At 53.7% G+C, this 26,646-nt stretch overlaps 13 protein-coding genes across 13 annotated transcripts; 6 read left to right on the forward strand and 7 right to left on the reverse strand.

Moving 5' to 3' along the window:
- Positions 1-128: 128 nt before the first annotated feature.
- B0H18DRAFT_1008398 (beach-domain-containing protein) lies at positions 129-8,199 on the forward strand. Its single transcript, XM_048028779.1, has 31 exons — positions 129-435; positions 501-719; positions 767-1,426; positions 1,486-1,705; positions 1,762-1,920; positions 1,972-2,351; positions 2,525-2,649; positions 2,697-3,028; positions 3,085-3,564; positions 3,616-3,875; positions 3,929-4,167; positions 4,216-4,347; positions 4,395-4,564; positions 4,616-4,738; positions 4,791-4,950; positions 5,004-5,060; positions 5,115-5,400; positions 5,455-5,527; positions 5,581-5,644; positions 5,706-5,889; positions 5,950-5,984; positions 6,043-6,129; positions 6,181-6,307; positions 6,363-6,486; positions 6,545-6,604; positions 6,654-6,738; positions 6,793-6,797; positions 6,849-7,018; positions 7,075-7,431; positions 7,485-7,801; positions 7,865-8,199. Exons 1-31 carry the CDS (start codon positions 223-225, stop codon positions 7,938-7,940), a joined length of 5,979 nt encoding a protein of 1,992 aa, XP_047893283.1. The 5' UTR covers positions 129-222; the 3' UTR covers positions 7,941-8,199.
- Positions 8,200-8,318: 119 nt separating this feature from the next.
- B0H18DRAFT_1008406 (profilin) lies at positions 8,319-9,140 on the forward strand. Its single transcript, XM_048028780.1, has 4 exons — positions 8,319-8,416; positions 8,487-8,584; positions 8,661-8,798; positions 8,854-9,140. The coding sequence occupies exons 1-4, from the start codon at positions 8,404-8,406 to the stop codon at positions 8,983-8,985; spliced, it is 381 nt and encodes a 126-aa protein (XP_047893284.1). The 5' UTR covers positions 8,319-8,403; the 3' UTR covers positions 8,986-9,140.
- A 305-nt stretch (positions 9,141-9,445) lies between these two features.
- B0H18DRAFT_1008409 (uncharacterized protein) lies at positions 9,446-10,644 on the forward strand. Its single transcript, XM_048028781.1, has 2 exons — positions 9,446-10,104; positions 10,169-10,644. Exons 1-2 carry the CDS (start codon positions 9,629-9,631, stop codon positions 10,419-10,421), a joined length of 729 nt encoding a protein of 242 aa, XP_047893285.1. The 5' UTR covers positions 9,446-9,628; the 3' UTR covers positions 10,422-10,644.
- A 795-nt stretch (positions 10,645-11,439) lies between these two features.
- Positions 11,440-13,040, reverse strand: B0H18DRAFT_1008410 (uncharacterized protein). Its single transcript, XM_048028782.1, has one exon. It carries the CDS (start codon positions 13,034-13,036, stop codon positions 11,843-11,845), a length of 1,194 nt encoding a protein of 397 aa, XP_047893286.1. The 5' UTR covers positions 13,037-13,040; the 3' UTR covers positions 11,440-11,842.
- Positions 13,041-13,290: 250 nt separating this feature from the next.
- Positions 13,291-14,455, forward strand: B0H18DRAFT_368325 (uncharacterized protein). The gene is made up of 3 exons (XM_048037788.1): positions 13,291-13,515; positions 13,571-13,598; positions 13,658-14,455. The coding sequence occupies exons 1-3, from the start codon at positions 13,344-13,346 to the stop codon at positions 14,064-14,066; spliced, it is 609 nt and encodes a 202-aa protein (XP_047893287.1). The 5' UTR covers positions 13,291-13,343; the 3' UTR covers positions 14,067-14,455.
- Positions 14,456-14,496: 41 nt separating this feature from the next.
- Positions 14,497-15,138, forward strand: B0H18DRAFT_1119295 (uncharacterized protein; the record flags this gene model as incomplete). Its single annotated transcript, XM_048033925.1, has 2 exons — positions 14,497-14,615; positions 14,661-15,138. The coding sequence occupies 2 exons, from the start codon at positions 14,497-14,499 to the stop codon at positions 15,136-15,138; spliced, it is 597 nt and encodes a 198-aa protein (XP_047893288.1).
- Positions 15,139-15,592: 454 nt separating this feature from the next.
- On the reverse strand, positions 15,593-16,723 carry B0H18DRAFT_368332 (uncharacterized protein). Its single transcript, XM_048037789.1, has 7 exons — positions 16,626-16,723; positions 16,430-16,570; positions 16,356-16,371; positions 16,248-16,302; positions 16,160-16,191; positions 15,738-16,110; positions 15,593-15,681 (listed from the first exon to the last, which is right to left on the reverse strand). Exons 2-6 carry the CDS (start codon positions 16,527-16,529, stop codon positions 15,780-15,782), a joined length of 534 nt encoding a protein of 177 aa, XP_047893289.1. The 5' UTR covers positions 16,530-16,570; positions 16,626-16,723; the 3' UTR covers positions 15,593-15,681; positions 15,738-15,779.
- A 732-nt stretch (positions 16,724-17,455) lies between these two features.
- Positions 17,456-18,135, reverse strand: B0H18DRAFT_1008422 (uncharacterized protein). Its single transcript, XM_048028783.1, has one exon. It carries the CDS (start codon positions 18,050-18,052, stop codon positions 17,792-17,794), a length of 261 nt encoding a protein of 86 aa, XP_047893290.1. The 5' UTR covers positions 18,053-18,135; the 3' UTR covers positions 17,456-17,791.
- A 121-nt stretch (positions 18,136-18,256) lies between these two features.
- Positions 18,257-19,043, forward strand: B0H18DRAFT_1008423 (uncharacterized protein). The gene is made up of 2 exons (XM_048028784.1): positions 18,257-18,556; positions 18,621-19,043. Exons 1-2 carry the CDS (start codon positions 18,360-18,362, stop codon positions 18,739-18,741), a joined length of 318 nt encoding a protein of 105 aa, XP_047893291.1. The 5' UTR covers positions 18,257-18,359; the 3' UTR covers positions 18,742-19,043.
- A 493-nt stretch (positions 19,044-19,536) lies between these two features.
- B0H18DRAFT_954994 (uncharacterized protein) lies at positions 19,537-20,453 on the reverse strand (the record flags this gene model as incomplete). The annotated part of the gene is made up of 7 exons (XM_048042310.1): positions 19,537-19,606; positions 19,695-19,734; positions 19,771-19,887; positions 19,943-20,004; positions 20,090-20,106; positions 20,145-20,278; positions 20,345-20,453. The coding sequence occupies 7 exons, from the start codon at positions 20,451-20,453 to the stop codon at positions 19,537-19,539; spliced, it is 549 nt and encodes a 182-aa protein (XP_047893292.1).
- Positions 20,454-21,411: 958 nt separating this feature from the next.
- B0H18DRAFT_1008433 (uncharacterized protein) lies at positions 21,412-23,627 on the reverse strand. The gene is given in 12 exon segments (XM_048028785.1): positions 21,412-21,902; positions 21,955-21,986; positions 22,047-22,101; positions 22,160-22,175; positions 22,236-22,376; positions 22,491-22,492; positions 22,504-22,598; positions 22,655-22,752; positions 22,809-22,872; positions 22,981-23,144; positions 23,202-23,455; positions 23,608-23,627. 11 exon segments carry the CDS (start codon positions 23,308-23,310, stop codon positions 21,578-21,580), a joined length of 1,101 nt encoding a protein of 366 aa, XP_047893293.1. The 5' UTR covers positions 23,311-23,455; positions 23,608-23,627; the 3' UTR covers positions 21,412-21,577.
- Positions 23,628-24,399: 772 nt separating this feature from the next.
- B0H18DRAFT_1119297 (uncharacterized protein) lies at positions 24,400-24,779 on the reverse strand (the record flags this gene model as incomplete). The annotated part of the gene is made up of 2 exons (XM_048033926.1): positions 24,400-24,551; positions 24,611-24,779. The coding sequence occupies 2 exons, from the start codon at positions 24,777-24,779 to the stop codon at positions 24,400-24,402; spliced, it is 321 nt and encodes a 106-aa protein (XP_047893294.1).
- On the reverse strand, positions 24,658-26,237 carry B0H18DRAFT_368379 (uncharacterized protein). Its single transcript, XM_048037790.1, has 9 exons — positions 26,052-26,237; positions 25,818-25,992; positions 25,697-25,758; positions 25,545-25,642; positions 25,387-25,483; positions 25,131-25,268; positions 25,055-25,070; positions 24,859-24,890; positions 24,658-24,780 (listed from the first exon to the last, which is right to left on the reverse strand). The coding sequence occupies exons 1-9, from the start codon at positions 26,062-26,064 to the stop codon at positions 24,767-24,769; spliced, it is 645 nt and encodes a 214-aa protein (XP_047893295.1). The 5' UTR covers positions 26,065-26,237; the 3' UTR covers positions 24,658-24,766.
- Positions 26,238-26,646: the final 409 nt, after the last annotated feature.

The following is a 26,646-nucleotide window of genomic DNA, read 5'->3' on the forward strand; positions in this document are numbered from 1 at the left end:
AAGTTCATTTTGGCCGCTTTGGCGAGGCCGCCACAGTGTGACTGTGACTGTGCGTGACAAGTCGCGTCTCTTTTCGTCACGTGGATCATACGCCGCATACGCGGGCGCTTAATGCATTGATCGCATTCGCGACCTTCCGCCAGCACGACCACCTTTTGCAACGGCGTCGACGCTCCAAATTGCGGCGAGCAGATGTCGCTCACCTACTAGGCACATTTGGGAATGTTTAGAACGCTTTTGACACCGCTCAGCGCGCGGTTCTCACTTCCGCAGCTTTCACCGAGGCCGAGTATTACCTCGTTCCCCCAGAATGGCGCGGACGACCCACCAGACGAGTTGGATCCGGAAGAGTTCGCTCGAGACGTTCTTGTGCAACTCATGAGGAACGCAGTGGAGAACTTAAAGGCGGCGGAGGGGCTGAAGGCCAAGGCAGAGGTACGTCTGACAACTCTATGATCATGCAACGCACAGCTGCTGTACTCATCGAACTCTTTGGGCAGTTGTTGGCTGAAATGCACAAGATCATGCTGGAGGATGCTGCCACAAAGGACGTCTTCCGGGAAATGGACGGTTTTCTCGTGGTCATGAGTGTCCTATCAACTCTTCAAGCCGTAGAAGACGAAGAAGCCAAGACGGAGGTCCTTGAGGCGACTCGGCTCGCGTTCGTCATGCTGTCGGAGGCGCTGGAAGACCACCAAGAGAACAAGGAGTACTTTAGGGTATGTCCGTATAAGTTCCATTTCGACTGCTTCTCACATATGTACAGCATTCGGTCGGCTTCGAGTCGCTTGGGCAGGCCATGGCTACGCTCGTCTCCGACACGAATACTGTCAGACATACACTCGGCTTTCTGGTATCCCTCGGCTTGCACAAATTCTCCATGTCAGGTATATTCGACTTCGGTACTGAAACAGACTACGCGCAACTGGACCATCGGATACGCGACTTCGAGCCTGCATTTGGACCCATCCGCCATCCCGAGGCGTTCCGCCTGCTCTTCAACTTCATCCCGCAAGCGACCGATGACAGCCGCGCCCTGCGCTATTGCATTCTCAAGCTTCTCGAGAGGCTGTCATATCATAGCCACAGGAATCACTGTCTTTTGAGCAGCCTTGCTCTCGTCGAGCCTCTCTTCCGCAAATACTGCGAGTGGAAGGAGGATGTAGACATTGCAAAGCCTGAACGACAAATCGTTCAGAAGATGCTCCGAAGACTTATCGACGTGGGGACAAATACTGATGAGGCGCGCGCAATGTTCCAGCGCGCTGTGCGTCAAGACAGCACGCTGGATGGGGACGTTCTGGAAGTGCTCCGTGCGGGCATGAAAGTGAAGTGGCCGGAACACCTCTCCTTGGAGGACGCCGCGGCCATCCAGGTGCCTCACCATGACACAAGAGGACTTCCGTTAGCGGGGTTCACGTTCATGGTGAGCACGTTTGTAAAGCGTCTTGTACATTGTCGTCTTAAATAGTGCATTGCGTATAGATCTGGCTGTGGATAGAGAAGTTCCCTGCCAACGGATCGCATGCTATATTTTCGTTTCGGCTGCGGGATCGTATCTTCGTTGCACTTGGGATCCGACCAGATGGGAACCTCGAATGCCAGACTACCGAGGCCACCAAGCTAAAGGCTGCCATTCATCGAGCACGGTGGACACATGTAACCTTTGTCTTCCACCCGCATCGGTCTGCCAACCCTACAGTCCGTCAGTACTTCTCGGTTCACGTCCCATGTATAGCGCTGAGACGAACACCTGACTAGGGATTTTCATTGACGGTATCATAACCGACGCCATGAAGTGGACATACCCGAAGCCCGAGTATACAGCTGGAGTAGGTATCTACCAGATTGGCGATAACAGCGGTGTAGCCCCCATTAGCTGGTCGATAGCTTCAAGTTACCTCTTCGCGACCCCTCTCAGTATGTACGTGCACTCTTTGTGAAGTCTTATACTAATCTTGGCCGGTACAGCGGACAGCATCCCGCGCTTCATCCATCACCTTGGCCCCCGATACGCGTCGCGCTTCCAGACAACACAACTGGCACGGCTTTTCACCTACGAGGCATCTACTGCCTTGCACATCTTCCTCGATGGTGCAGCCTATCAGACAGTAGCGAAGGCCGACATCATACAGCTCCAGCATGTCGTCAAAGAGGGCTTGGCGGTGGGCGAGTCGTCCATTGTCTTCTCACTGAACACCTCGAGCGAGCTTCAAAGCACGGATACGGGTATCCGTCTGGGTTTTGTCGGCATTGGTGACATCTTCTTGGTGAAGAATGGCTCGTTAGACATGGCATTATGGAAGATTGGCGGCGCTGCTGTCGCTCTGCGACTTGTACAATTGGCCAATGTGCGTGATTAGCCTGTGAACTACCTTCGCTTACTCACAACTGTGGTGCAGAGTGACCATCAGCTTTCACGAGCTCTGGGTGTGCTCACTGATGGAATTCGCAACAGCTGGCAAAACTCTGAGGACATGGAGCGACTTCGTGGGTTCGATCTGCTTGTCATTGCCACAACGAGTCTGACATGACAATAGGCGGCTATGACATATTGGCTGATTTGTTACGCAATAAGCCGGACCTCATCAACATGACCGGATTCGAGACCATATTCGAGTTCCTAGGTCTGAACTTCCGCTCCCCTGAGTGAGTGTTCAGTGTACCTCCTAATTTGCGATGCTCAGTAGTATTAGCCAGTCCACGATCGTCAATACCGTCGCATACCGTGCCGTCGCGCTCGACTTTCAACTGTGGGCCTCAGCTCGCACCGAAATCCAACACCTTCATCTGGAACACTTTCATACGCTATTACAGACGAGCAAGTATAAGCGGTTCAACGTCAAGAACCGCTTCGCGAAGATGGGCGTGGTTCGCAAGCTTCTCTTCGTGATGCAAACCTCGTTGTATTCGTACGACATGTACCCGCAACTGCTGGAAGCTCTGAAGATTGTTGCACAAGTTCACTTCACCGCGGACGATGCTATCAAGCCCATCGTTTCATATCTAGCCGCAAATCTGCATGAAGGCAAGCGCCCTCTGGTTGTTGCTGATTGATGTGCTAACTAGCGGGTGGTAAGCTAGTGACAGAAGCATCTTCACCCCGTTCCATTATCTCCCGCATTGACTACAGCAATGGCCAGTCAAAAGCTGAACAAGTCTTTGGCATGTTGGTGGACATCCTCCGATCGCCTGCGGCGTATGAGAAGTTCTCCAGTACTCTACCGGTCCCCCGTATTTCCCTCTTACTACTCGGCGAGCGACCATCGCCGACAACTGCTGCCAATGCACTGAAACTACTGACTATCAGCGTGAAGTCTTCCAGCTCGTTTAGCCGGAAACTCGAGCTGGTCAGCGGGTGGAACATCCTTAAGGCCGTGATACCCCATGCATGGGATTACTCTGTGCAAAGGGCAGCGTTCGATCTTCTCCTTGGTTGGTTAGAAGGTGAAGCGCGCGGGTCTCCCATCGTAGTTTGTCCGCAGATCTTGCCAGCAATTCTCACTGCGCTGAAGCTTTCTTTGGGAACCGTTGGCATCCGAATTGCGAGTGGAACGCCAATAGGTATGTGTCGTTGCACCAATCTAGGCGTCAGTTGATTTACGTCTCATGTAGTGACGACTGAATTGGAAGAGAATGTCGAGAAGCTTCTCGAGGAGCTGATCGAAGTGCATTCAGCTGCGCCATCGTTTCGTCAGCTATTCAAGTCGCAAGCTACCACGGACTTCTTTGTTGACGCTTACAAGACGTTCGTTGCATCCGCATCCATGGCACCTGAGCTGTATTCAAGCACCATACGAATACTGGAGAAGCTTTCACACGTAGCTCTCAGTATTGCGCTTGACAACGCGGTGGCAAGCTCTCAGAAGCAAGAGGTGAATCCGTGAAACTATAACATTAGCCTCACTTGTGATTAACTGTGGACTAGATCATGGACATCCTTCAGTCAGCCGAAACTGCCCTCAATCCTCGTTCATCACAAGAGAGTACCATTGATTCAGTTGCCGTCGTTGGAACAAAATCCCGTCGGCGGCGCATGGCATCTATCAGGCTCAGTGTGCAGCTTGGTGAGAGTGCGGTGAAGCGTTCGATTACGCGGATACATGACTGGCGTAAGACCGTCATTGCCACGGAGAGGAAGAGGTTGCGGAAGACTATCCTAGATATGTGCGTGAGGTACTCGTCTCGTCCTGTAATCATCTGACACGACTTTAGGCGAGAGTATCACCGCCAAATAAGCAGCCTGACCGACTGGTACGCATTACTCTCCAATGAGCGTGGACTTTGGCCTAGTACTATGGACCATCGATGGCAATTGGATGAGACGGAAGGGCCGTATCGAGTCAGGTTAGGCCTTCGGTCATTGGCTGAGGACAACGCTTACGTCTCTACAGGAAGAAACTTGAGCCCACCCAAGAACATCGCATCAGTACCAAAGTGGAGACCATGAACCATTTGAGCTTCGAGCTACAGTTACCGTCCACAAATAACAGTACCCCGACGCTGCAGTTGGAAGTTCCTCCTTGGGCAGAAGGCTATGACCCATCCTCAATCGGCGTTGATGGTGAGATTGAGACTAGCCTCCCAGTATTATATATCGTTTATCACTCTACAGAACGTCAGCTCGAAGAAGAGATTGTCGACGACAAGCATAGAAGAGTGAGGCATGAACTGGAACCAGGCGATGTGATTGAGTCTGCCAACACTGTCGCGCGTATATCTGGCGTCGACTCATCTCGTGAGTGCACTGTGCTGTCTGCCGTTCGTAGGCTCCGCTGATGGTGTATCAGCTGGACTTCTCATCCTCGGACAGACTCATTTGTATATGCTGGACGGTCTAGTCCAGAGTGACGATGGCGAAGTGATCGATGCTCATGACGCGCCCAAGCGACTGTTCTTCGTCCCGGGTAGCATCATTGAATTGAATGGCCCTCAGAGAGCGCAACGATGGTCTGTGATGTTCTGCTTTCATCTCATGACATCTGTTGACTGTCGGCCTACAGGACCCATGATCAGATCGTCAGCTTCAGCGATCGTACATTTTTGTTTCGTGACGTTGGGTAAGATCATTTGCTATCTCTCAAGACCTAAAACTCAGTCGACATGCTCTCAAGCTTGGAAGTCTACTTCAAGGACAGCCGATCTCTTCTAGTCGTGTTTTTGGAGAAACGTCAGCGCCTTGAAATGAGCGACCGCTTGTCGACCATCATGTACCGATACAATGCGGAGCCACCAACGCCGTCCCCTGTGATGCTGAAGTCGCCTACCATGTTGTCACCTATGGTCGGTAGGCTCAGCGGCAAGCTCAGTGCCTCGCTCAGTGCCAAAGTGTTGTCCGGACTCAGAATGGACGAGCTGTCAACTGCTCAGAGGAGGTGGCAAACAAGAGATATTTCAAATGTGGGTCACCGCACCTTCTCATCGCAGCAGTCGCGCTGATATATCGACACTTAGTTCACGTACCTCAGCATCCTGAATCAAATATCTGGTCGCACTCCTAGTGATGCTACCCAGTATCCCGTGTTCCGTATGTGGTGTCTTCGCTGGAGTTGGGGTTAATGTTGACAGTACCATCATCAGCATGGGTTCTCAAAGATTACACATCGGAGAAGCTGGACTTGGTCTCTGCAGGGTCCTACCGCGAGTACGTGCCTTCCGCCTTCTTCGCGACGTCTCAAAGCACTCACACTCACTATGTTCCCCAGTCTCAGGCGACCTATGGGTGCGCTGACACCTGCGCGGGAAGAGGCCGCACAGTCCCGCTATGTCAATCTTGAGAGCGTGGACGAGAAGCCGTTCCACTACGGGACGCACTTCAGCTCTTCCATGATCGTGTGCCACTTCTTGATCAGGGTGGAGCCGTTTAGCCATATGTTCAAGACTCTTCAGGTATGTCTTGCCTCGAGTTCTTAGATGATGCGTGTGACGCCTGACGCGATCGGGTGTCAGGGAGGTGATTGGGATCTGCCTGAACGACTATTCAGGTGAGTGGTACATAGTACATCAGAGGCTGGGAGGTCTCGCTCACACGAAGGATCTCAGTGATGTTTGGCGAGCGTATGAGAGTGCCTCCACGGACGTACGGGGTGATGTACGAGAGCTCATACCCGAGTTCTACGCACTGCCGGAGTGCGTTATACTCGTTATCCCCGCTCGACTCACATCTGAGTAAGGTTGCAGATTTTTGGAGAATTCAGCTCGCATCGACTTCGGCGTGCAACAGAGCACCGGAGAGCGGATTGACGACGTGAAGCTACCCCCTTGGGCCAAACAGGATCCACTGCTGTTCATCAACTTGCACAGAGAGGTCCGTAGGTTGTGTACCAGGCGACGATTGTGTACTGATGGTTTGGCGGGTGCAGGCTCTAGAGAGCGACTACGTCAGCGAGAACCTGCCCTATTGGATCGACCTGATCTGGGGCTATAAGCAACGGGATCCCAAGTCCCTCAACGTGTTCCATCCGCTGAGTTACGAGGGTTCCATAGGTCAGTACTCACTTCTACTTGCGTTACTGTATGCTGATCCATCTCATAATGCGACCAGATCTTGACGCCATTACGGATGAGTTGGAGCGCGAGGCTACCGTTGGCATTATCCACAATTGTCAGCATTCACCCTTTGGTTCTGGAGATGGCGCTGAGACCTCTTATAGTCGGCCAGACGCCACGAAAATTGTTCCATTCCCCACATCCCGAGCGGATGATGCACGGGAACTCATCCCTTCCTATTGGCACGCTGTACGGATAGCAGAAGACTACCATCTACTATCCCAGTCAAAACGCTTCATCAAGGGTTTGTTACGCCCGCATTGTCAATGTCGATTGGGTATTGACTTTGCGTACTGCAGATCTTGGACCGCGAAACCCCATCCGCGAGCTCACGTTCGATCCTATAGGCCAAAAAATGATTCCCTATCCAGACGGGACTGCGTGTATTCCTGGATTGCCCCATGAGCGAGTGGTGTGGCAGCCTGGCCTTCATTCTGGCGGAGATCTCAGGGTGGTGGTGGATAACAAGGTCCGTCGTCGAAGGCAAGGCTTCGTGCATAGGACTGGGCTGAGACCACGCTGCAGGTTGTGCAAGTTATTGAGTCGACGGCGTGCTCCTGTGCGGTGTTCGCAGACCCGAGCACGCTCGTGACAGGCTCGCGCGACCACACAGTGCGCCTGTGGCGGGTACAGCGGCCAGGTCAGAGCCTCAACCCGCATAGGGAGCCGCCGCTAAACATCACGCTCACGCATGTGATGCGCGCGCATACGTCGGGCGTTGTCTGCGTCACGGCGTCGAGGGCGTGGTCGGTCGTCGTGAGCGGCTCGAAGGACGGCAGTGCGGCGTTCTGGGATCTGAATCGTGGGACATACGTGCGGTCTATCCGGCATGGGGAAGGAGACTGTGCGGGGGTGCATCTCGTCGCTGTCAATGAGAGCACGGTGAGTAATGGCAACCCCGACCTTCGTCCAAGATCTTATGGATTGTATTCCAGGGCTACGTCGCTTCATGCTCACGATCAAAACTATGGCTGCACACGATCAACGGGCGGCCTATCGTCTCTCTCGACCTCAACTCCTCGACCGTACCGAACTCATATCCTGCCATCACTTCCATGGCTTTCCTTGAACGCGAGTACTCTCGTGTCGGCGTTCTCGCAACCGGATCGCCGGATGGCACCATCGCCCTGCGAACATGGAACGCCGACAAGACTCCGGACGGCGAGCAGGCTCGCTGGGAGTTTATGACGTTGAAGACGCTGATCGTGAAGGGACCTGATGGGCACGTCCAACCAAAAGGAACACCTCGTGTGTCACTGCTCTCAAATTTGTGGGGTAAGTTCGGTTCGACGGTTGTACTATTCTGTCACTGAAGCGGCGCTTTCGCTAGGGAATGTTTGTATCACGGTGAAGACAGCGGACGGACGTTTTCATGGGACTTACCGGACTAACGGACTACGTGATATTCGCGGTTTCAGTTTCGTGCTTTGTTACGCTGCTTGCTCTCGCATATTCCATCGCTTGCTCGGGCATCTCTTGCCTGCATGTCCTCTGACGTTTATTTACGGAATAGCTTTCGTCTATTAGAATACTCTGCATTGCCTTCGGCCGCTGGCCCTTCTCAGTACATATCAACTGTAACAACACATGTCCTCGTGCAATATAGTCTTTCTGTCGGAAACATCATGACTGTCGTGGGCGGGTGTGAGCAAGGTGTTTCTGCAAGGTGTTTCTGCAGCAGTGACGATATGGGCGATGCGCTATCGCCTGGCGATCTCCGGCGGTGGCACGGTCAGGCAGGGTGCTCGACTCGGTTATAACTTAAGCTTGATCGCACAGTCTATCCTCCTCGACCTCGACCTCCTCCCTCTCGCCCGCCTGTTCTCGTTTCTATCTTCTCTTGTCCGACTTACAATGTCCTGGCAAGGTAATTACCTCCCGGCGATGTTCTCAACATGTCGATGATGCTCAAGATTCTCGCTCCTGCACGTGAATAGCCTATGTCGACACCAACCTCATCGGCACTGGCAAGGTGTCCAAGGCCGCAATTATTGGTCTTCAAGGAGGTGTCTGGGCGTCGTCTCCGGGATATACGGTGCGTCGAACGCAATCTCATGTGCTGGTCAGCTCCTAGATCGTGTACTGACTGCTCTCGCCTCCTCGCGGCGCAGCTCTCTGCGCAAGAACAGAAAGACATCGTGACCGCGTTCAACAACCCCGGGGCTGCGCAAGCAAGTGGTATCCGTCTGGCAGGGCAGAAGTTCTTCACCCTCCAGGCAAACGAGCGTAGTATATATGGGAAGAAGGCGGTGCGTCCTGACCCCTCCTGAACGCGATCACACCATCTGATACGACAGCTTCCAGGCGGATGGCGCCGTACTTGTGAAGACCAAGCAGGCTGTCCTTGTTGCGGAGTACAGTGCGCCGACCCAGGCACCGGAGGCCACGCCGGTTGTCGAGAATCTCGCAGACTACCTCATCAGTGTTGGTTACTAGTCGATCTCCTGTGCCTATTCTCTTTCGCAAGCTGTAATCTTTCGCTGTCGTGGATGAAGAAGACTATCAATGTGTATTTGCATACTGAAATCTGATCTAAAGGTAGCGATGACTAGGATGGTCTCGAGAAATCAAGAGTATGACGCACCGTCTTAGCATTCCTGGCTGAGCGATGTTGTGTTACACCACACTGATTGTCGCTGCGGATGTGATTCATCCTTTTCTCTTGATAGACCTGAAGCGGCGACGGGATGACAACAATTTCCATGTGGTGAATAACTCTTTAGGACTTGTGATCAGGTGGCTTCCTGGGCAAGTCCTGAATTGGTTGCGTGGCCTTACCATTGAGGGCATGTGGTGGTGTAATGCCTTGAACAGGTCAGCCAGTGTATCGTGTTGTCCAGTCATAAACGTGGCCACACTGACCTTTGTGCCACTGTAGATCTAATCAAAGCGCCCGCGCTTAGGCTTCTGTCCTTTGTTGCCGCCACTCAGTTGGCCAGTTGGCCATTGTGGCTGGTTCATGTTCAAAGCGTGCCCCAGAGAACGTACTTAACGCAAGCCCTCCCCATATCCAGCTGCCTAAGCTCACGATCCTGCACGCCACTCGCCACCCCTACCGGCCTCAATTGCCCTCCCCGCCATGTACTTCCCCCGGCCGTCGCCACCAAAACGCCGCGCCGCTCACCCCACCGACGGAAGCGTGCTGATCGACTTCGGTGGGGGCGTGCACACCTACACGATGCGCTCCTGCCTGCATCCCGACTTACCCGAGACGAGGCTCTACATCAGCTCCGTCAAGGACCAGCTGCACCCCGACTACCATCCAATTCACGGACTGAAGAGCGCCCCGCGCGTCTACCGCGGCTGGTTCTACCGCTCGACGCCCGACGGCCAGGGCCAGGAGGGCGAAGTTGCTGTCAAGTGGGTGAGGGGGATGAAACGCATTGAGACGCTCGAGTGGGAGCGCGAGAATTACTGCAGACTGTTTGAGCTGCAGGGCATCGTGATCCCGCGTTTGTGGGATTATATGGAGGCGACGATTGAGGGCATCGACGTTGCATGTCTGGTCACTGAGTGGTGTGGGGGTTCCCACCCCGAGGACCCCAAGCTATTTAGGTACGTTTGTAGGATGTGTCTCGTCGCTGTAGCCTATGAGCTTACTACATGGATGATCACGTAGTGCGCAGAAGTTAGAGCTAGCCGTCGTCCTGCACAAGGAAGGCTGGCTTCACGGAGACCTGATCGACGCCGAGAGCCACCACTGGGTGGTGGCCGAAGATGACAAGACGGGAAACCCGCTACGCCTGGTTGACCTGACCAAGGCGTCCGAACACCGATGTTTCGTCGACGGTCCTGAGCGCTGCGTGAAGCGGGATCCCGATGGGTGCCAGGAGCTGGATAACATGGCGGCATTGCGTTTGTTGAACTTGTAGGGGTATTGTCGTATCGTGGATCGTACGTGTTGCAACATCTGTCATGTGTGCTCTGAACCCTGCATTTGCTGTTATGCATGTTATGTATAGGCTCTCGAAACTGTATCCGCTCGCTGCCACATTGTATCCGTGGATTTACATTATGCATTTATTGACATTATGGACGTATTGCCCCTCCTTGCATCGGTACCATGTCTGGTAATTACTCTGTTCATTACGTGGCTGTAGTAGACCTACGTGATAGATTGGTCCATTTCCACTTCGGAGGTATCCCGCAGATGCAAGGTGAGCGGTGTACGATCTCTTGCACATGGATGTTCGATTGAACTGCGAGCGCTTCCAGATGATCCGGCAGCGGCAATGTGTCTCAGTCAAGCGTCCGACACTTCTATGTTCACGTTCAAACTTCAGCGTTCGTGCCACGGGGTATGCATGCAGCTGTGGAACCTGCTAGAGTCGCGATCCATTTCTTTCAGTCATATAAGTTTCGAAGCCAGTGAAAATCTCGGAGGTAAGTACACAGTGCCTTGCACTATTCGGAGAATAGCGTTTACTGCTTTGCCACAGAAACCAGCGACGTGGATTTGTACTTTGCAAACGCTAATTTGACAGTGTCAGTCTGCATGTGTGGATGATCCACACCGCGTCGTCGCTTATTCTGCCTGTCATAATGTGCTCCTCGGCCCCTCACTCTGAACATCATACAGATGGCGGCAGATCTTGAGCTGGTATGTTCTCTTCACTCACTGAGCTTGCCAACGGACTGACTGCGGCGCATAGGCATACGGCATCAATAATGTCTTCACTGCGTGAGTCACCCTTCCCATCCAGCGTAGGGATCGCGCGTATCTTACCGCTCGTCAGAATGGCAAACATCCTCGTTGCACGCTTGCTACTCAATCTCAACAAAATGGCATATCCGCGAGATGTGTAGCTTGGGACCATGTCTCGCCCTGTGGAAAATGACACCGCTGTGCGGGAAGATATAGATTCCAGCGTCATGTTTACTACGTTCCACGCAGGTCAGACATTCACGACGACGATGGATTTGAGCTAACATACGGAGTCAGGCAGTGACTACGTAGATGCGACATGATGTGAGTTCAACGTTCAACCATAAGATGGCGTGGAATGCACATCTACTGGCCGATGTCATTACCGCGCCCACAATATGCACTGTTCGAAGACCGTCTTCATTAGTATGTGTTCCTCGCTACAAACACGCATCGCATCGTACAACAGCACCCGGAGCACAACGACATGCATACAATCGTTGGAGACAAGGTAAGTACTACAAGCTCTAGACCTATATCATCCTCTACACTACCGGTACTGATACTACACACTCCCACTGGGCCAGTCACCGAGCCACCCAAGTTCATCCAACCCTCAATATCTCATCTCAGAACATTTACGTGCAATCATATTTCGTCAGACGACTCGCCCGACTGCCTAGCGTTCCATAAACCATGATCACGACTGCTCCCAGCTTGAGGCCCCGGCGGCGGGCCTCGAAGAGAGCGACTCTCCTCGACGCTGGACCGATGCCCATCGAAACCGAGCTCATACAGAGTATCGGAGTCGAACATATGGTAGGTGCCCCAGCCTGCCGGTGAATTGACGTATGCGTCGAACGAGGTCGGAGGTGGACCGTAGCGAGGGTAGCGCTGTCCGGTCCCGTGTCCGCGGCGACGTTCGTTATGCTCGTCAGTAGCGCCGCCGGGGGAGCGCAGGCGGGCTTCTCCTTGCGGAGGAGGCGGCGGTGCTCCGGGAGAACGAGACACGTCCTCCACGCGCGGAGGCGAGATGTGGACGAACTCGAAGTCGTGGCTCAGGGTTGGGTCCGGCGGGGGAGGGAACGCACCGGAAGCCTGCGGGTCCATCGGATGGAATACAGAAGGAGGGGGCGGGCCGTAGCGGCGGCGACCATGGGCTCGAGCAGAACCCTCGCGCGCACTCGACGCGGGACCTTCCTCGCCAGGCGGAGGCGGCGGGAATCCATGACGAGGGTGCGCGCCTGCCAGACCGTGATGGTGACCGCCGCGTCCGCGTCCGAACGGAGGCTCAAGTCCTCCAGCGAAGCCCCAAGGCCCGTGGCCCGGAAGGATGGGAGAATCATCATAAAACACCTGAGGAGGAGGCGGCGGGAACGAGGCGGAGGAGCTTAGAGGGACTCCGCCAGTCTGCCAGAAGGGTGCGCTCCTGCGCACGGCGTTGCGGATGCGTTCAATCAGCTCGGGGTTGGAGCCCATCCCGGGCAGCGAGGCGATGTCGTGGACAATGGTATCGGCAAACTGGTGTGCAGGAGTGGTGTGCTCCCCGGTCCCAGAACCAGAGCCATCGCGGACAGCGCGTATGTCGCGCACGACAAGGCGCATGGTGCCAGAGCCCGACTGGGTGTTGTAGAAGTCCTGAAGCTCAATCTGTGTGTTCATCGTCACATCGTCACTCTCACTATCAGTGTAGGAGACAGCCGCATGTTCCTTGGGAATGTCGTACAGAGACTCAATGCGAGCAGCGAGCTCATCCCAGGAAGGGTGCGTCTCGAAGGTGACCTTGCGAGTGAGACCGTTGGGAGGTCGAGTGAGCTTGATACTGATGTGGGTGGTAGACATGGTGGTTGGTTGTTGAAGGCAGCGCTCGCCCACGAGCGTTATATACCTCACTGGACACGTGCATAGCCCTCGCAGCGGAGGACTCCGAGTCAACATCCCAAAAAGGCGATGAATGCCTTTTTAGGACCAACGGCGTCCTGTGGACATGGCGTTAGTATCTTGCCTCGGCCTTCCATCATCACACACAGCCTATGATAGCATCTGTTGCGCGGTCCTCGCGCACAGCATAAGACAACGGAACAAGTGGAATAAGTGGCCTGTTTTCAGCTAAGTCCATATCGTCGAGCCTCGCGCCTTTCACACAAGCATGAGTCAGCGCAAGTCCAGCGGGTTTGATACAGGATCTCACCAGGCGCAGCGGAAGACAACGGCCAGGTTGAGCCAGGCAATTGCGACCTTGGCTACGGCGGTCCAGGCTAGTGGCACATGTACAGGTCCGGATCACTGGATACCAACGTCCGACAACCTCCGCTCCTACTGTGCGCGCGATGTGGATTGTCAAGGCGCTGCTTGATATCGATTGAACGCCCCCAGGTACATACCTGTCGCCCCGAGTCTTGAAGTTGTAAGTCGTTTGTGCGGACGTCGTGTCTGGGACTTACGCTGTCTGGGACACGACAGATTATGTGGAACGTACTCGTCTCGCCGGAAGCTCGGGCCGCAGGTCAAGCATTGCCGACGAGGACAGCGTCGAAGACAAGGGCGACGCTGCGCACGACGAGAAAGATTCGAACCCCTTGTCATCGAGCCATCTGAAGCCGAAGACGGTACTGCACACTGCGAAGAACGGCCCCTTACCACCGACCTATCCAATCGCATACCCATAGAAGTCTTTGAAAATGTCATCGAACACATGAACCAGCGCACGCTCTGCAACTCTGCGTTGGTTTGTCAGGCATGGAACCCTCGTGCCAGTTGTATTCTCTACCTCACCGTCATCATCAATTCGCGCGCGGGCTACGACTTGTTGGTGAGGCAGCTACGCACGTCGCCCGTGTCCAGCGATGGCTGCAGTCCACACACGAAGTAGCGCTCGGGGAATTTGGACCGACTCAGGATCCCCTTCCTAGACCCCTTCCCCTGGTCTTCGGCATGCGTGCCCTGCCTGCAGGTGCTCAATATCGGTACATTCTGCGCCCAATATGCATCCGACTTTCCATATGCCCTGCGTCAGCTCCAGCACATCGTGTCGTTGCGTCTGCATCATATCGAACTGAGCAACGTTGTCCAGTTGCGCCGATCGTCTGGCGTTCATTGTCTGAAGAGCTTGCTTTGGACGACGTGCTACTCGTCCAGCCACAGCCACCACCGTCGGTGGTGCAGGCTCCAAGACGACCCTTTCCGAGGTCCCTGCGATGTCCGGCTCAAGCGATTCCGGTCGCAGCAGACTCCGAGAATACATCAAGACGTTCGACGGATGCGATTGGCTGTATCCTCGCGGATCTGTAGCTCTCTGGTGAATGGTGACGGCCTTCAATGGCGAGGAATCAGAGCTTGCCACTGAGCACGTCAATCGGCTCCTCGAGACAGCGGGGCATCTTGACCTCATTCGACTGTCAAAGCTACCTCTATCTCCGTCGTAAGTAGTGTTCCAACTCCGTATGTTGTGCTGAACATCACTAAGCCCATATCATTCACCAGATCGATCCCCTTGCAACCTAGTACACAACACGGCCTTATGTCGCTTGACGGTAAGGCTGAACGTCGACCCGTACCTGTCCCCGGAGGTCTCGGACTGGGCAGATACGGCAAACGAGCTTCGCGGGGCCTTCTCCACGGTTCGGAGCTACCAGCTCGAGCGCATCACAGTCCACTTCAGGTTCGCGCTGCCCAGCTCCGTGAACGAGGAGAACTTCCGCCAGAACTGCAAGCAGCTGGACGCGGACTCGCGCGGGCTGCACGACGTGATGGCCCGGCCGTACTTTCGCGCGTTGAGGGAGGCCAGGATCGAGATAGATGTTGGGCATATCTCTAGGGACGATAGGACGGAGGAGATGGACACCTTCGTCGGTGCGATGGAGCCCATAGTACGACGGTTGTTCGCGCCGTGGCACGAGCGCGGTGTGGTCAACGTCACATCCGTGACAGCGAAGTGGTCGTGACTGTGAAGCTTTGAAGCTTGTAAGGTTGACTTTCTCGACACTTGCGAATGCATTCGTGTACGGTTCATCGACCTCAAGGCCTCACACTTATCGATGTTTAGTCGATGTGCCTCAGGTGCTTGGAGACTTAGCTCGTCTATTCCCGGAGTGGGGTTGGGAAGGGCCGAGTCGATCGCGGCACCACCGTGGATTAGAATCACTCGTGTAGCGTGTTCGAGTGCTCAGATTGTATTTGGACATAACTTATATCGTCGCATCAGTGGGTGTGTATAACGAAAGTCTTGTCAGACAATTGACATCATTCTACTGCTGGATGTCCATACTGTCACACGAGACACGAGTGCTGTATCATCCCGTTCGAACGTACTTACGTCTTCAATTCAGCAGACTACTCACCTAAGTACGAAGGCACGGTGGCTCGTGCATATTACACGTCACTTCCCTGAGACGCATAGACACAGGTTATGACATCCGCCGCGAGCGAAAGAGGATACAGAAACAAGGTGTTACACACGATTACATATACTGTACAAAGGTCGTTCCCTACAATATTGGCTCATCGTCAATGCTACGTCCCGTTGGGCCGGAGGGAGGCTCACTGGAACGTCGCTAGATAATTTAGTCCCTCTGCACCCCGACACTCACTCCGCATCCGCATCCTCCTTCTCGTCCTCATCCTCTTCCATAATGTCGTCCATCACATGATCGCGAACGTCGATGGGTCCACTTTCCAGCGCGTTTTCTGGGCAGCGGGATGGTGACTCCGGTGGGACTGGCCGCATTTGGCCGCATTGGCTACTCTGGGAATCCGGGCCGAACATGATAGTCGATAATAGCGAAGGATGGAAGGAACCAGGGATAGTCGAGATCGGTGGCGAGGTAGTGTCGCTTTGTGCGTGCATGGGTGAGCGCATAGCGAATGAAAGTCGACGCAGATTGAGGATCAGTCTGGATATCATAATGCATGCCATGCTGTTGGACCACTGTAAGCGACGTTTTGACGTGTACGAGCGAATCTCACGGGAGTATGAAGCATGGGACAGGGTTGAACACCTGCGTGAAGATTACCCAACTATGCACTGGATGATACGTGGTACTGAAGCACGCACTTCGGTGAGCATCACTTGTGCGATGATCTGGGCAACGTTGATCAGAAGAAACAATCTTCATGTATGCATGTAAGTATTCAAAGGCGAGGTTATGTAATGGTCCCATACACAAAATACGATGTGCCTAGTTAGTGCAAGATCATGAGTACGCGACGTTAATCGACATGAGATCGCAGACTTACTGTCCCTCAGTAAGAGAACGACGAGCGCAGAACGATTTCGCTTCTGCGTTGACGATCGTAGAGTCCCACGTAATTGCCACCAGGTGACTATCAAGACCATGAGGTCCGATGCTATTGTAGATGCCCTGCTCAAGATCACAGCTGCAATTGACATTATTTTTGAGCTGATCTCCAACTTGGGTTGACGACAGCTTACTCCTATCGCCAATTGACCACGCTGCAGTTTCAGTGGCTCATCAGGAAAAAACCTTCCCCTGAATGCGGAAGAATAGAGGCAGTTTCGTAGGAATAGAAGATAAACAGCATTAATCTTCCTAATTCAATAACAGACCATATTCCGTGGTCCCCATGGGTCCGTGTACGAATACGCAGTAATACTCGAGTAATTAGTGTTCTCGTGAGTTACTGTGGCATGTTCACGCAATAAGTCATGGCTTCTGTGCCATTCTCAGCACATTCAATGAACATTCACTCTGATGTTCGTTCACACAGTGATTAGAAAAGATATTAATGCATTGCCGTGCATGAAATATACGTAGTACTACGAGTCCAATGTGAGAATCTGTGATGTATCATGAGAGGTCCGAGGCCACGAGCAGATGAGACAGGTACTAGGGAGGGAGATAAATGACAAGCACAGGCAGTAAAGTATGACTAGAGTAACAGTGACGGTGGGTCCGCGGGTCGACAGGTCACTAAGCGGGTCCGCAGGCAAGTCGGCGCGTGGACGAGTGACCAATCGCGTGGGTGATCGCACGAATGCGCAGGTGGCCAGCCGGCCGAGCAGACGATAGCATGGGCGGGAGGGGGCATACGAGACAGATTGCAGGCAAGACAGAGTCGGGTGTGTGGGTGTAGAGCGAGATGGTATGTCCACGGGCATGGGCGCGTAGGTTGCGAGTGACAGGGGTGACAGTTCTCCATGTGGATGTATGTTAGCTGGCTGTCATAGACAGCGAGGAGGTACGCACACAGGTCGATGTTTGTCATGATACGGCAGGCAGGTGGGCAATCACAGGTGCGCGGTCAAAGCACCGAGAGCGAGCAGCTATGGAAGCAAGCGCGGAGGACAGGCACGCGCGCACGCGAGGACATGTGAACACGCGGACACAACAGAGCGGGCGTGTGGACGCGAGAGGGCCAATGGGTGGACACGAAAGTGCAAGCAGGCGGGCGCGAGAAGGCAGTGGGCGGACGTGAGAAGACAGTGGGCGGGCGTGAGAAAGCAAATGGGCAGGCACGAGACGGCAAGTCGGCGGGTGCGAGACGGCGGGCAAGAGGGATGACAAGATGGCGGGCGAGCGCAATGGCGGGCAAGGAAAACAGTTGGCGGAGCAGAACGGCGGACAGATAGGACATGGTTCAGCAGGGCCTCGGCACATTCGTAGATGGCAGTGCAGGGAGATCGTGTTGGTGATGGCTCACCTTTGTATCGCGAATAGGGCCCTTGAGCCTCGCACTCAAAGTCTTTCGGCTGCGCGGTCGCTGGATGCGTGTGCCCTCAGTGAGAACGGGTCGGCGGGTGCGAGAGTGAGCTAGGGGCGAGACACGGTAACTGGGAAAGACTAGCAGTAGGGCGAGTAGGTGGGCGAACAAGAGGGCAGCGAGCCAGAATGAGGACATGTGAGCGGGCGAGAGGGTAAGTGGGAGGACACGCGGGCGAGCAAGCAAGAGAGGGCGGGTGAACGAGTGAGACAGCGGGCGGCGGCGGGCGAGAGAGCACTGACGTGGCGCTGTGGCGGCGGTCAGATTCGATCGAGATATTGTTTAGGGCAAGCAGCGCTCCCACTTGTTGCACGTCTCCGCGCCATCCGCCTGTCGCTCGTCACCCGTGTCGCCCGTCTGTCACCCAATCATCGCCCATCTCCAACTTGCCCCGTCTCAGCTAAGTACAGTCCCGCTGTGGCACGACCGTCGGCGCCGCTCGCGAATGTGCCAGACGGTCTGCATTCGGACAACCACCACTATGCGCGACGCACCCGTCATGCCATCCCAAACTCCGAATGCGACAAGCCCGAGCACGCAAGGCGGCGAGCCTGAGCACAACAATCGAGCACGGTCAAAGGAAGAGGGACAGCATAACATATGGCGGGCAGGAGTAGTGAACGAAAGGGAAGGGAAGCAGAGGTATTTAAATAAAACCCCGAAGTGAGTCGTCATTAGTGTATTTACTAAATATCTCTGTTCCTAGTTGCGATGCTCGAGCAAGTGCATTGACGAGCAACAAACTCGCAGCACGCTTCTCTACGGGCACGCCACACAGTTACCCGTGTAAGTCTCTGCGACTGCCGAAAAGCGAGCAGACACTCTGACCTCTGGTGGTGTACCCCTCGATCTTGCTCACTCACCCCACCCTTCTCGCCTGTTTGCTTGTCATTGCCCACTCGTTCGCCCACTCGCCAATCCACCCTCGACTTCTCGCCGGCCCGCTATTGCCTCATCACCCACTCGCCCACTCTTGCTTGCTCGTCCGCTCGCCCGTTCTTGCCCGCCCGCCCACGTGTTCTCGTCTCCTCACGTTTTGCTTTCATTGCTAGCCTGGTCGACCGACCACCCGCCTGCGCCTGCGCTCCTGCTCTCACTTTCATACCCGTTTCTCTCGGCTTCTGGATCCGCGCACCCACTCGTGGACCCACATTGTCTCGCGCTACTAGTACACCCACACGCTCGCACTCTGTCTCGCTCAGTGTTCCTCTCGCATGTACTCTCCTGTCCACGCTCTCGTCTGCTCAGCCGGCCGGCCACCCACTCATCCGTCCGCGCACCCAATTGCCTGCGGACCCGCTTACTAACCTGTGGGTTCGTGGACGACTGAGGTGTGGTCGTCATAGATGACTACGCATACGTGGTGGAGGACAAAGTGATCTTCGGGTCATGTGTAGTAGTGTACTACTAGTATACGTAGAATTGTTTAGGAGACACATCAATATAACCTCGTTGTTTTCACTGTGAACCTCGCGAATGAACTACTGTTTCGGCACCTCTGTACAGAAAATTCCAATCATAACACTCATATTAGTACCTTTTTATTAACTGCACTCGAACGACGTGTCGAATGATCAACAATACGGGATGTTATCACGAATGGCATCATGATTCCCAAAAGTCTACGTATTATGGAGAATCTTCGTCTGTTCGTTGTAATTCCCAGGGAGGGATTTTCCTGATGGCCCGAGGCTATCGTCGCATTTGAAAGTGTTATCACTCAACTCATATGTCGCTTGTGGCGAGACAGTCGTTTCCTCATTACACATTAGCGACGCACCAAAGCTTTCCAGGAAGAAACTCGTTTTGGTGTATGCAAACTAGACACGCTGTTCAATCTGATTGGCCACACTCACGGCCAGAATCAAAGCTCACAATGTTGACCGCAATGGGAACAGCAGCAAGCACTGCGGTGATCGCCGCGGGTAAGATACTGCGGTTACTGACGGCATAGACACGAAGTGTAGAAACACCTGCGTGAACAGTGAAGGTCAGATCTCAGCTGTCCAACAATGATCGCTTGCTTACAAGCCCACATGAGCATTGTGCTCAATGCAGCCGCACCCCAAAAAGCGACGATCTGCTTGCAACTTGATAAAATACATCAGTCGGAACAAAACACCAGCAATATACAAGGATTACCTCTATGCGGATGAGCAAGGCTCAACGAGTTACTGACCCGGGAAAACTGGCTACATACCGTCAGAGTATGAAATGAGCACACGCTCACTATTTCAGAGATAGCCATCCCGAGCATGTTTAGTCGGTTGATCAGGAATATGGCAGCATAGCCGGCATGAATATCTGTCCAGATGTAGCGACTCTCTTGGCCTATTGTGACGACGTAGTCGTACAGAAGCAATGCTATGAGAGACCACAATGTGTAAGTTTCGGAGCAAAGCGCGAGGGCATAGCGCACGAAATCCGCACCTGCCGCCGCCGCCGCACAACAATTTTCGATGTATTGCTCCTGTGTCTGTGCCGGTGTTAACGTCTGTAAGACATCCATGCCGGTGGCGCGCTGGAAGAGTGTAGACATCCCACGGGACAGCAAGGTGGTCAGGGGCTCCTCACAGGGGTGAGGGAAACTGACAGGACACAGCTCTCATATAAGACGATACCGTCGGAGATGCACCAGGACGAAGCATCATGGCAGCGTGACACATGAGATGGATGGCCCACGTCTTGGGTGGGCCCCATCCACGCCCTCGATTGCATCGAAGATGCGAGACAGTATCAGGTAGGCCCAAGGACGCACCACACCGCACCAGGCTACGCGCATGCCGCCCGCAGTGAATGCCAGAGCTGGCCACAGTGCTGAAGGTGTCTATGAGGTGTCTCCGACGTAAGAAGGTATATCGCAGTAGCCGGGGTAAGCAAATCAGCACTTACACGTTGGTCACCATTTATGATCACATCTGGCACACCTGTGGATGCGGTGCGACTCAACAGGCATCACGACCACCCGCCTCAGGCCGTGAACATCCGGCGCCTATTCGAACTTCGTTCCACCCTCAAAATTGGCAAGCGCTCACTCCTGGGCAGGTGTGTTAGTCAACTAAACTACGTTCACATAAGATTTGTGGAACTGATACATGAGTTCGTGAATGTCTTTTCTGGACCAACGGCGTACTGTGGACACAGCGCATGATATCTTGCTGCGGCCTTCCATCATGGCACCTAATACACCTCAGGTCGCGCAGTCCTCGCGCACAACATAAGGCAAAGGAGCAAGTGGCGTAATACGAGAAATGATGCTGAAGCCGGTTTAAATTTGACTCACGCAAACGGCAACGGTGATACAGAATCCGAAGGGAGACCAACCGACCCAGTCCAGACCAGGGACCTCCAAGGTAGATTGGCAACTCTCGAGTATGCCGCCGTGCCCGCTACCCGAAAACCGCACGCTTGCTAGTATGTCGCAGGTATGACAACGCTATGACGATGCAGCCTACCGTCTACCGAGTTCTCCTGGATGATGCATCATGAGTTCAACTGCATAGTCATTTTTATCAGAATACCTGCACAAGGCGTCACGCAATTATATTGTACAAAGATCGTTCCCGAAAATATCGACTCGTCGTCAATTCCACGTCATGTTGGGCCGGACAGAGGCTCACCGGACCGTTGCTACATAATTTAGTACCCTGCCCCCCTCGATGCTCACTCCGTGTTTGAATCCGCCTCATCCGCTTCTATGATATCATCCATCACATAGTCAGCAACGTCGATGGGTCCACTTTCCAGCGCGCCTTCTGAGCAGCGGGATGGTGATTCCAGCGGGACGGACAGCATTTGGTCGCCTTGGCTACCCTGGGACTTCGGGCCGAACACGATAGTTGACAGAAGCGAAGGATGGAAGGAACTAGGGACAGTCGAGATCGGTGGCGAAGTGGTGTCGCGCCGCCGAGCGTGCATAGGTGAGCGCATGGCGAATGAAAGTTGACGCAGGTTGAGGATCAGCCTGGATATCACAATGCACGTAATGCTATATGATAATCGTGAGCTCCTAAGTTTTCGACAATGCAAAACAAACCGACGGGGAGATCAAAGTCGCAATTGGATTGAACCGCTGTGGGAACCCGGAAGACATCAGCTTTGCATTTGTCAAGATGTCAGTTCAAAATCCCACGTTGCCAAGCATTATGTGTAGAGCCATCTGAGCGATATTAATCAGAAGAAATAATCTTCATGCATGCAGATGAGTTATCATGGGCGATGACGTGGAGGAACGCGATTTCGTACACAAAATATGAGCTATCTGTTTGGAAAACTCATGAATAAGTAAACGGCGTTACCCAGCGGTGGAACGCAGACTTACTATCCCTCAGTAAGAGAACGGCGAGAGCAGAACGACTCTTCCCCTGTCCTGATGGTCGAAGAGTCCCCCATAGCTGCCACCAGGTGACTACTAGGACCATAGCGTCCGACGCTATGAGAGATGCCCTGCTGAGAGTCACGACTTGCCACCGACATCATCAATGCAGGATTCCCCGAATATAATTTGACGAGAGCTCACGTCTGTAGTCAATTTCGAACACTCTTAACTGAGCGAGCCATCGACGGATATAGCAGAGTATCAACTCAACTCAAATTGTGTCTGTGCTGGAGTATTGAGATTGCCAGCACACGTCGTCGACGCACGTAAGGCTACCATGAAAAGATCGGTATTCACAAATGAAAACTTGAGAGGTTGCTCAGTCTATGTTGTTCGACTTAGCATGTAGACCTATCGCTTACGATGTTGACTGGAATCGGGACTAGGGCGAAGACTGCAGTGGTTGCCGCGAGCGAGGCACTGCGGTTACTGATGGCGTAGACACGAAGCGTAGAAACACCTGCCACTTAACAATGAAACCATGTCTGAGTTCTCCAGCAATAATGGCATACTCACAAGCCCATAAGAGTAGTGTGCTTATAACAACCGCACCCCAGAGCACGGCGACCTGCGAGCAACTGGTATAACTCCTACATCAGTCACAGAAAGGCATCGGTAACATGTAAGACTTACCTCTATGTGGATGAGCAAGGATTAACGACAGCTTGTCGGAAGTCTGACTACTTACCTTCAAAGCTTGATATGAGCATAGGAACAGTATTTCAGAGACAGCCATGCAGAGCATATTTAGCCGGTTGACAAGAAAGATCACGACGTAGCCGACACGGACGTCTGTCCAGATATAGCGACGCTCTTGGTCTAGAGTGACGACGTAGTCATACAAAAGCATAGCTAGATGACAATACGTAAGTTTCTGAACAAGTGAGGGTCAAGCGCGCGAACCCGCACCTGCCGCCGCCACCCCACAGTAATTCTCGGTATATTGCTCCTTCGTCTGTGCTGGTGTCAAAGTCTGTGAGACATCCATGTTGGCGGCACGTGCGAGGAGTGTAGACATTCCACAAGGTCAGGGGCTCCTCACAGAGGGGAGGGACACTGTCGGAGATGCACCAGGACGAAGCAATGTAGTGGGATGACAGATGAGATGGATGTAGATGGCCCGCGTCTTTGGTTGTTGTTTCATCCACACCCCTTGATTGCACCTAAGTTGCGAGACAGTGTCAGTGCCAGACCATACGCATGCCGCACACTATGATCGCTGGTATTGGGCATGCGGAGGGTGTCTCCGGGGTGTCTGCGACGTAGGAACTTGAAGGTATTTCGCGGTAGTTGAGGTAGGCAGATCAGCACTCACACAATGGTCATGATTCGTGATCGCATCGACATCCCTGTGGATGCGGCGCGACAAGTATGACCGCCTCAGGCGATGAACATCCGGCGGCTATCCGAATTTCGTTCCGACCTCATCTTTGGAGAGCGCTCGCTCCTAAGCAGGCGTGTTAGCCAACTACGTTCACATAAGATAGGTGGAACTGACCGGTGAGTGGTGCAAGCCGGAAATGACAAAGCCATTGAGTGTTGTGGATCTAAAGAGATCTCAAACAACAGACTGTGGGCGGTGCGGGCCCCGTTGAGATGGAATTTGATTGCAACACTTTTGGTGTGATTTTTTGAACTGTCAAGCCTAGTACTGCATCTGATTGACGTAAGACATCTGATGTGTCCTGTGGCGCGATGAATTGACATCCGACTCAGTCCGTGTAACAACTAACTTAGTCTCCATTGCTGGCCAAAGAGACACATTCGTTAATGACGATCACTACGAGCGAGCGGTTGCAAGATCCTGTCGAGAGAGTCTCAATTATTGTCAGGGGCCTTTACCGCGAAAGCATCTCGTCATTGCATTCGTCCAACTGTCAAAGGCCGTTGTCGCCGTCCGTGCTAGTCGCAACCGCATCCAGTCTATTGCAAGCGCATATAATCAAGTCAGCTCACTATACTCGAACGACGGGCCATGTACACACCTAACTTGCTATCGTTCGCCATTCGCGGACGACATCCGCGAGTCGATACCCCTGGCGCGGCAGATTGAGTGATGAAGCGTTCGATAGTCAAATAGCTCTCACCCACAGAGCGCATGCGCCGCTCAGGCAGCAATGCTGCTCCGGTTCAGCATCCCCCTGAGTCGCGGGTCCGCCTCGAGGTTGCTCATCTCGAACTCTTGTACGTCCGCATAAAGATGTCGATCGTGGCTGTCAACGTCAGTGGTACTTGTCATGGCACCTTGGGACCGTTCCGCTACGTTTCGCTGTCAACGATCCACCCCGAGCATGACCATCCGCTGCGGGAGAACGCACCATACGTCTGGGTCGCAAAATCAAGCGACTGCCACATCCGTGACTTGTATGCGCTTCCAGATAGCGTGCTTAGGGAGAGGTCGTCGGTCGCCGTTTCGAGAGTAGTGTCGGATGTGTATGCTGCCTCTCGGATGTCGAGTAAGAACCGTGAGACTACTATCGTCGACATTCTGTGTGTGTGTTTTATGGGACACATCTGTCCGTTAGCCAACGACTCGTTGTGAGAAACGTCGAAACCACAGACGCACGGCGCAATGAATAGGTTGACCCAGTCTGTCGTCTTGAGGTGTCGCGCCCTTGAGACGCCGTATCACCCGAGGAGACAGAGATCACACACCGAAGTTAGGTATAGAATGATTTCTAGAGCGTTGATAACCGCCAGTACGCTGCAATACCCGGCTTGTCAAGCTTACACTGTGCGGACTTAGAAGGTTGACCACGCACAAGAAGTAAAGAATCCCTGGCCGACACTGATGAGAGGTAGTCCCCAGCAACGACGTGACGCAGAGACCCGACGTACCATTCCTGAGCAGTACCCGCGAGAGCGACCGGCTGGGAAGCGTGGCTCTGAGCCATGGGCGTGGACAAACATAGTACAGCGTTACGAGCAGGACGATCAGATCGGAAGCCAAGCTGCTGCCACGGCTTATAATAAGCACTGTTTTTATGATTCTCGTCAGATTGACGCGTTTCCATGTTCGAATAACTTTCTTACTTCTGGAAGGAGCAGATCGTGATCTGTTAGCGCTGCGACGCAGAGATGATGGACGATACACACATTGTGTTGAGCCTTACAGAAATTGGCGAACTCTCCGAGCATATGATCAGAGGACCAACAGGTGTTATGGAGAACGTTATGGTCGATGTGAGCCACTTGTCTGCAGTCAGCGATAGTGTCCAGGCCCTAGGCATGCATGCCCACTGGACTACTTACCATGTCCGCAACCATCGGAACCAGCGCCAAAGCGAGCGTGGGCATGGAGAGCAGCCAGTTGCGTTTTGTGAGGGCATGCACTCTAATGGCAGACACAGCTGAATAGCTCGTTGTTTCAGTATCGCTAACACATACCAGACCAATCAACGCACCGGCCCAAATGGCATATGCCAGCAGCGTGATAGAGATTTCAACCAGAATCGTATACTTACAACTGAAAGCAAAGACTTGATGTTCAAGTACGACTCGGAGTCGCGTGACCGGCTTCCTCACCTTGCATAGGTATAGCGGGACAGATCAGTATTGACGTTACCGAGTATTGCCAGACCGACGCCCACGACACGGTTGAGCATGAATATCACTGTCCCGCCGAGCGCCCTGGATGGTCTGTGCCAGAAGAGCTCTACCTCCCTGCCGAACGTGAGCATATAGTCGTACACCAGGATAACTACGTTGGTATGGTCAGCGTGACGTTTCACGCGCCGGATTAAAATGGACCGAACGTACCGCAGACGGCCATCTCGCAGCAAATCCCAATGAAACTACCGTCATCGCAGCTGTCATCAGCGTTCGATTGACAATAACGTTAGCACGCACTTGGTTTGCAAGACGGAGGCCAGCTCCTGCTCCAAGGCTGTCGACATACTTCCTACGGGGTTTCGGCGCAGCGAAGTATCACCTGGGGATACAGTTGTCCATCGGAGCGGAACGATCGATGTTGCGCCCGTATATATGCAGTAGTCGTCACAGCATATCCTCCGGTCCGGCGCACTCCCTCCTGTCCTTGGCCGGAGGAAGAAGCTTCAACTTGTGGGGTGGATGATACCGATTGCCCCAGAGCGGCCTTGAACCCGAGCCTATGAGTTTCTGACCCTAACGAGCGTATCTGGGCGGCGTACCATCGTCGGCAGGTTCTGTTAGATGAAACGTAGCAGTAGGCTTTTGTCACCGGAGGTCTGGTCTGTATGAACGGCATGTACAAGGTCCCGGTGATTGAGCATGCGTGCAGCGTGGAAGAAATGAATCCTAGCTACTTATGGCAAGTATTGGTAGTACTAGATTGCTGGCATCTGAGGACGCCGAGCCGCGACGGTGCTCGTCA

This window comes from Fomitopsis serialis (genome assembly GCF_022376445.1).
Source record: "Fomitopsis serialis strain Sig1Antser10 chromosome Unknown B0H18scaffold_34, whole genome shotgun sequence".
In the NCBI taxonomy this organism is placed as follows: domain Eukaryota; kingdom Fungi; phylum Basidiomycota; class Agaricomycetes; order Polyporales; family Fomitopsidaceae; genus Fomitopsis; species Fomitopsis serialis.